The sequence below is a fragment of the Carassius carassius genome, chromosome 40 (genome assembly GCF_963082965.1).
Source record: "Carassius carassius chromosome 40, fCarCar2.1, whole genome shotgun sequence".
NCBI lineage: Eukaryota > Metazoa > Chordata > Actinopteri > Cypriniformes > Cyprinidae > Carassius > Carassius carassius.
In genome coordinates, this window is record NC_081794.1 from 12761873 (window position 1) to 12772968 (window position 11096).

The following is an 11096-nucleotide window of genomic DNA, read 5'->3' on the forward strand; positions in this document are numbered from 1 at the left end:
GCAATTAGCATATTATTCTCCCCAAGCCATGTAAAATTAATCGGTTTCATTCTGGAACATTCACATAAAAAATGTTTTACCCCTTAAAGGCGGGAATATATGAATTCATTAAGTAAGAAAAATCTGGATCCGACACAGTTCACACATCTCATGTCTTACCTTGATCAGCATGAGGTAGTCAGAAGCTTGAAATCCGTATTAAAACTGGAGCATGATAGCAATGTTATTCAAGATCATATCATTGTATAGTTGAACAAGAACAGCAACTTACATTTAATGAAAACTGAAATTTATTGTGACATAATGTGTTAAACCATGATACTGATGACAGGACAGCATTTAAAATAAGAGAAAAATATAGCTTTGCAGATGTATATACTAAATGTCGACTTAATTTTATCTGTACTGATAAAACAAACCTGAACAATGAGAATGAAACACAAAAGAGAGGATAGCTGATGGATAATTAAACATGATATGTACATACAAACCAAATGAAAAGAGGTAATTACAGTAAAATTCAGATTTTATAATTAATTACAAGGAAGCAACCACATTTCTGTTTAGATTAAATAAAAATCTAAAAAATTGCATGATGTTAAATATCATTTTTTACAATGCAATTATTGCATTACACTGATGCTGTCAGTAAAACCTGAACAATTGACAGTTTTAGTGTAGTGAAGTAGTCCATGCCCATCATATCTCTTCAGTCCAAGAAAAAAATATTATTGAATTGTGTTGCACACAGCCTTTTCACTTCCTCTGTAAGAAAAATAGAATCTTGGTGAGAGTTTAGGTCAACAGAAACATTTTTTGTTTTTTAATGCTAACTTTTAAATTAAATTAACAACTGTGATCCAAAGTTAACTAGTAGATTTTAATAACTTCACACCATTATATCACCTCAGTGTTGGTCAGTTAATTTTTACATACCATTCACTTCAATGAGGTTGGCATTCTTCTGGTTCAAAATGACATATAGCTCCCTCTGATCAGACTTCTTTCCAACAACCCAGTAATCGGTCATCGCTTTAACAATGATTTCCTCGTCCTCATCAACCCTACAAAACAAGCACAAACACTGAGACTCATTCACTAACCATGTGGGGCCTTATAAACATGTTAAGGTTAAATGTATACATGGATATTTAATCTAAAAACCATAAAAAGAAAAACACATACAGATACACAGAGAGACAGAGAGATAGCTCAGGCTGTGTTATTACTGCTATGGCTGTGTCTTTAGAGATTGTTGTACAGAAACCCCTTATAAGGATTTGGTTTAGACATGCTTTTAAGGAAAAAAGGAAACTTGGGCATGTGGTCACTCATGTAGAATACACTGTGTTTAAGAAAAACAATATTTTGCAAAGTAGGCTGAAATTTATCGTGAGAAATTCTTGTGTGCATATAATGAAGGATAATACATGCAGTTATTATTCAATAAAACATACTACTTATATTTCACCATAAAATAAACATTATTTAGGAAATGGTGCTCATTTTTGGCCCTTTATATAAATTTATTCCAATTACAAAATGTAACTCAAACATCAGTGGCATTGCTTACCGTGCAAAATCGCAGTTGATGTCTCCAAGGATTTTCATAAGGTCTGGATGGACCGAGGTGAGGGACACGCTGGACGTCTTGCGCATGTGGATGGTGCTTTTCTCAGCCAAGTTCATGTGGTTGAAATAGATGAACTTAAACTGAGGCTCCTTCTCTGGCCTACAACAACATTTTGAGAGAATTAGTGAAGCTGAGGTATAGTTTTCCCTCCCAATGTAACATGAAGGGAAGAATAAAAGCAGTTATGTGTCTTTAAAGTATGATAAGAGGCATGTAAGTTGATATGAGGGTTTGTACCACACAAAACAATACTGCACACCACATAGGGCTCAGGTAAGATAAGGACACACTGTTTAGATATGATTAATGAATAAGCTCCGGTAACTCCGGCTACTCGAAGAGAGATGATACAGTGGACACTTGTAATCAGCATGCGGGTAAGTGAAAGCCTTGTCAATATTTCTGAATGGTTACCTGGGTCACAGAATGACCCAATCATTTAAGATTGATGCATTCACGAGCAGTGAAGTAGGACTAACTTGACAGATGCAGTGATATTATCTAATGACCTGAAACTGAGTTTTTTTTCTGCAAACATTAGATTTTTTTCATTCAGCAGTTGAAGTGAAGCTCTAGAGTAATACTGACCCTGATATCCTTCGGTTGATGTTGAACTGCTCACAAATGTCAGAGGCCAACAGGGTGAGTTGGGGACCAACCAGGCCGTCTAGTTGTTCACAAAACTCACGATTCAAATCCACTGCCGCTACAGGACAAAAGGAACCAAGGTATGAAAGCAGTTAACAATTGACTGATTTCCTGATAATGTGATTACTAAATCAACTGTTAACAAAACAAGAACAAAAATTTCTTAAAATGACTTCAAAGCAGACACTTACCATTTACCATGAAGCATACAGCTGCGCTCATTGCCTGGATAAGGAATAACATTTATGTAAAATATGAAATTAGCAGATAAGCTTTATTACAATCAAAAACGTTTCTCAACTTTTATTTGTCTACAGACAAAATTATTTACCATAACTGAACAATCTATGTATCATTCGTTCACAAATTCTTTTGATTTAATATTGCAAGTAGAAAAATAAGATAACGGATACTTTTTGTAAAAAAGCGTCATAAAATAATCATATGCATCTCGTGGAGCCAAGGGTTCTGAATGTACATGTGGGGGTTGGTGAGAAACAAAATGAATTACATTTAATGCGTTGCATTCCAGTGTGCCCCGCACAATTGCATATCCTGTTGAGATCTCAAATATATTCAATTTTAATAAAACAAAAGACTACATTATAAAACTTGGAAGAGTACATCTCTGTTGCTCTAGGATTGTCAAATAGAAGGAACGTTATAGGCCTATTAGGGTATATACCCAAGTCAATGCATTATTCTTTCTATCAGTGAACTATTATTGTTTAAAATATATAATTTAAAAGGAATTAATTAATTCAACAAACAACCTTACTGGACGACCAGGGCAGGCTATGACAGCCATCAAATACTGACATGCCCAGCTGATGCAAAGCATAGAATTGATATCTACACAGAAGAAAGCCCTGTCCAGGCTCTGCCCGGTACAAGTTGTGTCGAGCCATTCATTTGTTTGGTTGTTTCGGGTCCTAATTAGGTGACGACCAGCACAAGAACTGTTGTGCTGTGCTGCTTACTTTATAAAGCAGTTAAAGTGCCCCTTCCTGCACCCAAAACCAATTGTCTGTGGATGATAGTCTTAAAGAAGGACTGGTTGACCTTGTCCTGTTCGACATCACAGACACTGAGTGAAAGGGGAGTTTTATAATGACGGCACACTCATTGGAAGAACAGCTAGTTTTGCACGTCATTACGCTATTTTTACATCACTGCACATGCGCAGTACTTTCCAGTTTCAGTTTTCAATCCGATCAAGTGTTTACATGTCCTCTTGCTCAGATTACAAAAGGAATAAACCACACCTTTCAATCCGAATGAAATCTGAAACGGATCTGGTCAATTCAGTCCGACTGATGTGGTTACATGTGACTCTTTTATTCTGATTGTGCTTCTAGTCCTTTTACGATCAGATTTGTTGGGTCCATGTAAGCTATAATATACTTTATTCATTTATTATTCATAAATAATTAAAAACACGAATGTTAGGTAATTACTCAACACCATGTTAAGCTTATAGATTAAAATGCATAAAGGATTACACTGACTCTTTCTCTCACCTTGTAAACAATCAAATGTAGCTCCTCGTAACTGTCATCTGAGTTCACAAATATCCTGGGAAATCTGAATTTGGCTTCTGGATCTTTAAGATTTGCTGGTCCGGTTAAAAATCTGTTCCCATAACATAACATGTTAGTACAACTCTAGACGTTTGATGCATAATACAAATATTCACTGACTTCTTGGGGCGGCAACAAAATCCAGTCCACAAGTATCTCTTTCACATGATGAATAATCTGTGATCATTTCCCATGCCTCTGAATAAGTGCCAAGTTCTCAGTCCTTACAGCTTGCTACCGCTACACTGCACTGCTAACCCTGAGTCCCAGCCGTCCCTCTGAAGAGGATGCTCCCATTACCCATATTACACACTGAACACATACCAACAAAGAAGCTCTGCCAATTATTCATCAGTCGCTCCTTGATTGATCTCACGAGAATAATCTATAAATCTTACTGGAATCAGTCAAACGTAACATCTTTGTGCCATCATCCGCTAGTGGAACACCCGGACGGGTTATTGTGAAGTTTGTTGGGCTTATTGTTTTCTCTTTGTCACTCAAGCAATTAAATTACCCTTGTGTAATCTGATATTTGGCAGTGTTGGTTTATCTGTGTTGTCTTGGCGCGGCGCTTGGCTGCTTGTGTCCCCGAAGCACTGAGCCCAAGCAGACAGGCAGAAGGCCAAGAGCCCGCTGTTCCAGCCCTAAGTTCAAAGCAGGAAATATTTGGATACTTGCCTCCCGTAGTGCAACAGATTCCCAGCCACCTCTGGCCTGAGCGGAGAGTCTTTTCCTGCAAGCTGCCGAATGTTTGCACGCACAAACAGACACACACACACAGAGATGATTCATAAACACAGCTGTAGATGGCACATGACTTGGGAGCACATTACAAAAATCACACACTGAATGAAGGCATGACATAATTTACACTGTCTATTCTCAAAATGATTGTATCCTACTATATATTTAACTGAAATTCACTGATATTAATATCAAATTTGCACAGAATGCACACACTAAAATAGATAAATCAAGTCACGCGTACTGTCAGAAACTGTATACGTACAGTTAGACACAAAATATTGTTTTAACAGGCCAGAGACTTTAAACATTAGAAGCTGGCTTTGCTGTAGCGATCAGGCCTTTAATTTAAAGGGGTCTTACGACGTGATTAAAATTGTTCCTTTCTCTATGGAGTTTTACAAGCTCTTGGTGCATGAAGAAGATTTGTAAAGTTGCAAAGACTGAAGTCTCAGTTCCAAAGAGATATTCTTTATCAAAGTTAAGACTGTCATGCCCCCCTAAAACGTCTCATTGAAACACTCCACCACATCTCTACGTCACTGTGTGGAAATATTTGCGTAATGCCGCCCAAATGTTCACGCAAAGAAAGAAGGCGTGGTTTCAGTAACCGCAGTTAGTGTTGAAGCAGGAGAGGGGGTAATTCTGACTTTGCTACGACAATACTGGAAGTATGTTTTGTTATTAGTTTAAGTATTTGCTATTGAATTTTTAAAATGAGTTTTTATGTGTGTGTGAGAGAGAGAGAGAGAGAGAGAGAGAGAGAGAGAGAGACACAGTGGAGTCAGCTGTTTTAACCATCTGTGGCTTGTGTACTGCAAACACATACGAGCTTCAGCACTGTGTCTGTCATGTGACTGTTCCCCTTTCGGGCTTGAACTAACGGTATATCTAATGACATTATTAACTATCTTTACATTTATTTTGAAAGATGAAGCTCGTGATTATGGAAAGGGGCATTATATTTCCGCCGAGTACTTGCAGTGTTCGGCCAATTACAATGCACTGGGTCAGTTGGCCAATCAGAGCAGACTGCACTTGTTGGAAGGAGGGACTTTTGCACCATTATTGCACCAAATACACAAAATAATGATCTTTAAAAAAGCTTCATATGACCCCCTTAAATAAATGCTGATAAATGCTTTTGAATTGAATCAAAGAAATAAAGTAGTATCACAGTTTGCACAGAAATATTGAATAAGCAAACTATTTTCAACATTGCTACCACGTTTCTTGAGCACAAATCAGCATATTATAATTGTTTCTGAAGGATCAAGGGATCACAGGAATAAAACATTTTAAAATGTTTAAATAGAAAACGTCATAAAATGTCATTTAAATTTCAATAATATTTCTTATTATTATTATAATATAAACATAACTTTTACTGTATATTTCATTAAATAAATGCAGGCTTGGTGGGCATAAGCTAACTGGACTAATTGTTCCAAAAAACTATTTAGCTTTTTAAAAGTTTTCTGACTTTTCTTAAGTTTTGAATGGTACTGTGTAACAAAATGTATAGCAATTAATTGGTATTAATTAAAAAGGTAACAATTAAAGAAAGATAGGAAATTAAAATGCTTAAAAAAATTATTGTATTAAGATTTTAATGGGGCCAACTTGACACATTGACTGGTACTCCTAGTGTCTACTGTATAAACAGTGTTAGACTAGGGTAAAAAGGGAAATGATTCAAATGGCTAATTCTATCTTTAATGTTTTTAGGGCTTATGCATTTACAATACAATAGTACAATGCACTAATGCTCAGTCTCTGTCTCACCTCAGGTTCAGTGTGCCGCGGGAACAGTGAGGTTGTCAGGTATTTGTACAGAATGCGCATGTCATCCTGCTCTAGACCACTCCTACAAAATACAGCACAAAGCATAAGACTAAAGCACATACAAACTTGATCATTTAAATACAAGTAAGTGTTTCAATAATAATGTTAACTGTTTAAATGTCTTGTGTCTTACAAAACATGGCAGCTCAAAATGTTATCAATGTGACACTTTAATTAAACAAGTAATCAGTCAAACAACATTAAACAGGCATATAATACACAGGCACTTCTGTGAAAGCAAATTTTGAAAACAAGATATGAAATTCATGTTGTGAATTCAACAGAGGATTAAAAGTAATATTTAAAGTCTATCTTGATCCCTGTGCCAGACAGTTTGTGATTAAGAAGTTTTATTGTGTCTCATCTCTCAGACTTCATGTCCTCTATTGCACTCAGTTCATTCATATCATGCATTTGCAGTTTTACCGAAATCCTCAAATGTGTGATCTGAATACACAATCATTAATCATCAGCATAAATTAATAAACAGCTCTTTTTGTCCTTTTTTGAGGTTGACAGCCCCAAATCAAAATGAACTTTTGTTGTATGGAAAAGAGCAGCGTTAACATTCTGCTAAATAGTTTCTTTCTCAGCCCAAAAAGGAAATCAAGTCTTATAGGTTTGTAATGCCCTGAGGGTAAGTTCAAAATGACAGAACTTCGAATTTTGGGGTGAAATATCCCTTTAAACAATTCAGAGGAGTGAACTGAATAGATTGACATTCACCAGATCAGCTGGTCATTGTAGAGAAAGGCTGTGTATTTGAGAAGACTCAGGCTCGCTTCCACTCGGTTGACAAAAGACTGGATCTTCAGGTAGGTCATCTTGTCAAGAGGGAAAAAGCTGATTCCCCCGAAGACATCCAGCAGGTCACATGACTGGAGATGAAGTGTCTGCAGGTACTAAGACAAAGTATACAACAACAACAACATGAAATCAAATTATTTTATCTCAATAAATCACAAAAAATAATAATTATACAGAATAAGTACAGATTAATATCAGAACTGACATTTTGCTTATCAAGAACAGTCCAGAACATGCCCTCAAACATGGATGAAATTACCAAAGCGTCCCTGATAAGGCTGACGTAAAGTAATTTGACAACTTGACGTGCTGATATGCAGCCCTGGTGTGGCTTTGCACAGCAGTCAGTGACATTTAACCCAAGGCACAAATTGCACTTTCACTGAGAGCTTCATGGCACAGCTCAGGTTAGGGAGGGGGTGACGCCAAGGGTTTCCCTTGACCTAAACTGAATTATTCAGACAGGTGAGTAAGCATGATGCCCTCAGCAAGGAAATCTGAACCGAAGAACCAATAAGACAAACACAGACAAATAAGATTGTGTCATATATGTGTCGCACGTTGACCATTTACACATCTATGTGGAATATAAAAAAAAAGAAGAACTTCATATCTCTACAATTTTGAACTAGGAAATATCTCTGCAATTTATCTCTTTCCTTAATTGTGGGACTTTAATTTCAAGTTGTCAGATTATCAGTGGCATCATAAAAAGTCAAGCAAAGAATCCCTCAACGCAGGGCAACAGTAGAACTATAGAGAAAAGCATATTCAAAGCCTCAAATTAATGGTTGTTCCTTTTAAAACATGCATATGCATGTACCAAACAGACCAAAGGTATATACGGTCTACCTTTTATCTGATTAAAGGATCGAGTTCTCTTAATTAATACTTTATTTACCCTGTAAAAGAACTTTTCAAGCTTTTGGGTAAGCAGTTCCACTCCACCAGCCTCAAATGCCCTGCTGAATGTGCCGTTGAAGAGCTAAAGATCAACAACAATGACAAAAAATCTGTTAGAGGCATCAGCTGTATGTAAAAAAAATAATGAGTAGATAATAATATTAAAGATAAGAGAGAATAGAGAAAATAGATCAATATAAACAGTGCTTACCTTATACATGCAGTAGCACTGTTGTAAAACAGACCCATAAACTGAATCCTAGAACACAAAGAGGAGAATAAAACCAGTCTACACAACCAATCAAAAGTTTGGGGTTGGTGAGAATTTTTCTTAATACTTTTGAAATAAGCCTTTATTTGATTAATAATTTATTAAAACAGTATTTAAAAAAAAAAATTATATATATACAAATCCCTTAAATCATTTTTCATTTTTTATAATATATATACATATACACACATATACATATATATATATATATATATATATATATATATATATATATATATATATATATAATATTTGGAAATTTCATTTATATTTTACATTGTGATGACTGTGATAGCTGAGCAGAATTTTCACCATTGATTCCTTCATTCTCTTTAGCATCACACGATTCTTCATTAATCATTCTAATATGCTGATATGGTGTTCAGGAAACAACTCTTATTATTATCAATGAATAGACACAAAACAACAGCATTTTTTTTTTTTTTTTTTAGAAAGTCTTTACTGTCAGTTTTATGGATCCTTGCTGAATAAAAATATCTTACTGAGCTTAAACATGAATGCAAATGCAGGGTTAGGGTTAGGAAAAATAAAAAATAAAAAGGCCTTAAATATTTTCAACTATCATTCCATACATTACTTACAATAATCTCTTCCTCTTGGTATTCTACAGTGGGTGGTTTACCATCTTTGTTGGGTTTTTCAACCATTGGATTTCGTACAACCTTGAGAGAGGAAGTCAAATGTGCTTAATACATGCTTTAAAATAACTGTGTCAGGCTAATTTAACATTTAGACTGAAACTAAATGTCTACAAAACATCACTGACGCATAGACGTACCATCACCATCCAGTAGTTCTCCTCCGGCTCATGGAAAAACTGTCTGTTCTTCTGAGTGTGGAGGGATTTGGCTGGTTTTGTTGGACAGAAGGTTCTGTAAATAAGAAAATCTCTCATTTGTGCTTGTCTCTCTATGTTTGTTTGTTCCCACTTTTTATCCCATCGTTAGTAAATTGCTAACCTGGTGAACTGAACAATGGCCTCACAGAGTCCAACATTGCGAATCTTTTCATTCTTCTCTATTTCAATGGGATGGTAAAACAAGATTTTCTTTTCCTCCTACAAAGTAAAATAACAGCTCTAAAAACATATGACTAACATAAAGTAACAAAACAATTACACTAGTTGTTAACATTTTTTTTTTTAATTAACAGGATTTACCTCGCCCTCACGTGGTCCAAACTTTGGGTTATAGATGAAAAAACTGAGCAAAGATGGCGTGTACTGTTTCTCTTGCATTCCAGAAGCCATTCTTGGGCTTATGAGATGATGATGATATAAAGTGGGAATAAAAAGCAGATAATTAATACATCACATCTGATTAAAAAAATTATTCCCATTTAGACCCCAGGTATTTGATGAAGATACCTGATCATCAGCATTAGTGTGCTCTGTGTCTACGGTTCCCTCTTTTTTCCATTGAGTTTGGTATGCATACCTGTGATTTGTACACAGAATAAAATTAATTGGGATTGTTGTCAAAGGACACAGTGAATTTTTTAAAGAATAAACATAAACAGACAACTCTATATAGATATTCCTATATGACTAATTTTAGATTATATATGTATAAACTGTAAAAGCTACACATTTTATGGCAATACTTTATTTGAGACATCATGGACATCGATTAAATTTAATATATATATATTTTTTAATTATGTAATTTAAATGTTTAGTTTAAGATTATGAAAAAGGCGAATAAACTATAACTAAACTGCCTTCTTTCCTACTTTTCATATAAACTGCTAAAGGAAAGCAGCTAGTTGTTTCTTAAACTAGTGATAAAGACAAAAATATACATACATGACCTATATAGCTAGAAACTTGAATTTGATAACTGAGGCAAATACACAAAAAAGGAACCAAATTCATTGCATTGCATTTCACTTTCCACGAAACCAGTGACGGTGGTCAGACAAATTAGCCTATTATTTACACGCTAGCTGGTTAGCTATAGCATTAATCTGACTTATATGCCGTGTTTCAAAAGCGACAACTATAACAAAGAGCGTTCAACCAATTGGTGCTTACCCGTTACAGCATGACAACAGAAACAAAGTGCTTGGATTGTTATCTCATGGGGGAAAACAGCTGAGATCAATGGAAAAGATGTACTTCCTGTTCTTGACACAGCCGCCTGTGTGTTACAGTTGTATCTGATCGGGTAAATTAATTTCGTCCACAGTTCCGTTTCTCTATTATCCCTGTCACTCAGTTTTTGCCCCATATTTCAGAACGTTTTACGTAGAATAAAATTAAAAGCACTTTAAAGGGATTTTTTAAATCAGCTAGGCTAAATATATTATAGTATTAGATTATATAATGTCATAGTCCTGTCATTGGCACATAGGTCAAGTTTTGTGACTTGTGAACGGATTCATTACTACTTTTCTAATTTTTTACTACTACTTTAAACAATAAAAATAAAATACTCAAAGGATTTTCAGACCATGGCGGTCTAATTATCAAGCAAACGTTTTGTTTTTAAACCAACAGGCCTACAGATTGATTACACAGTTTAGGGTAGCCTACATTTCATGTCCATTGATGATAATTATATTTTTTCTATAACAGTTATCCTCAGAAATATAATATTTATGGAAAATCATATTGTTGGCTCACACAAATAGTTTGTGCATT

At 35.3% G+C, this 11096-nt stretch overlaps 1 protein-coding gene across 1 annotated transcript; it reads right to left on the reverse strand.

The window, feature by feature from the left end:
• Positions 1 to 267: 267 nt before the first annotated feature.
• LOC132122122 (vacuolar fusion protein CCZ1 homolog) lies at positions 268 to 10631 on the reverse strand. Its single transcript, XM_059532032.1, has 17 exons — positions 10488 to 10631; positions 9822 to 9891; positions 9615 to 9711; positions 9415 to 9512; positions 9234 to 9327; positions 9037 to 9117; positions 8375 to 8422; positions 8162 to 8245; positions 7180 to 7355; positions 6394 to 6475; positions 4543 to 4604; positions 3802 to 3913; positions 2473 to 2506; positions 2222 to 2339; positions 1574 to 1732; positions 937 to 1064; positions 268 to 765 (listed from the first exon to the last, which is right to left on the reverse strand). The coding sequence occupies exons 2-17, from the start codon at positions 9833 to 9835 to the stop codon at positions 710 to 712; spliced, it is 1443 nt and encodes a 480-aa protein (XP_059388015.1). The 5' UTR covers positions 9836 to 9891; positions 10488 to 10631; the 3' UTR covers positions 268 to 709.
• Between the last annotated feature and the right edge of the window lie 465 nt (positions 10632 to 11096).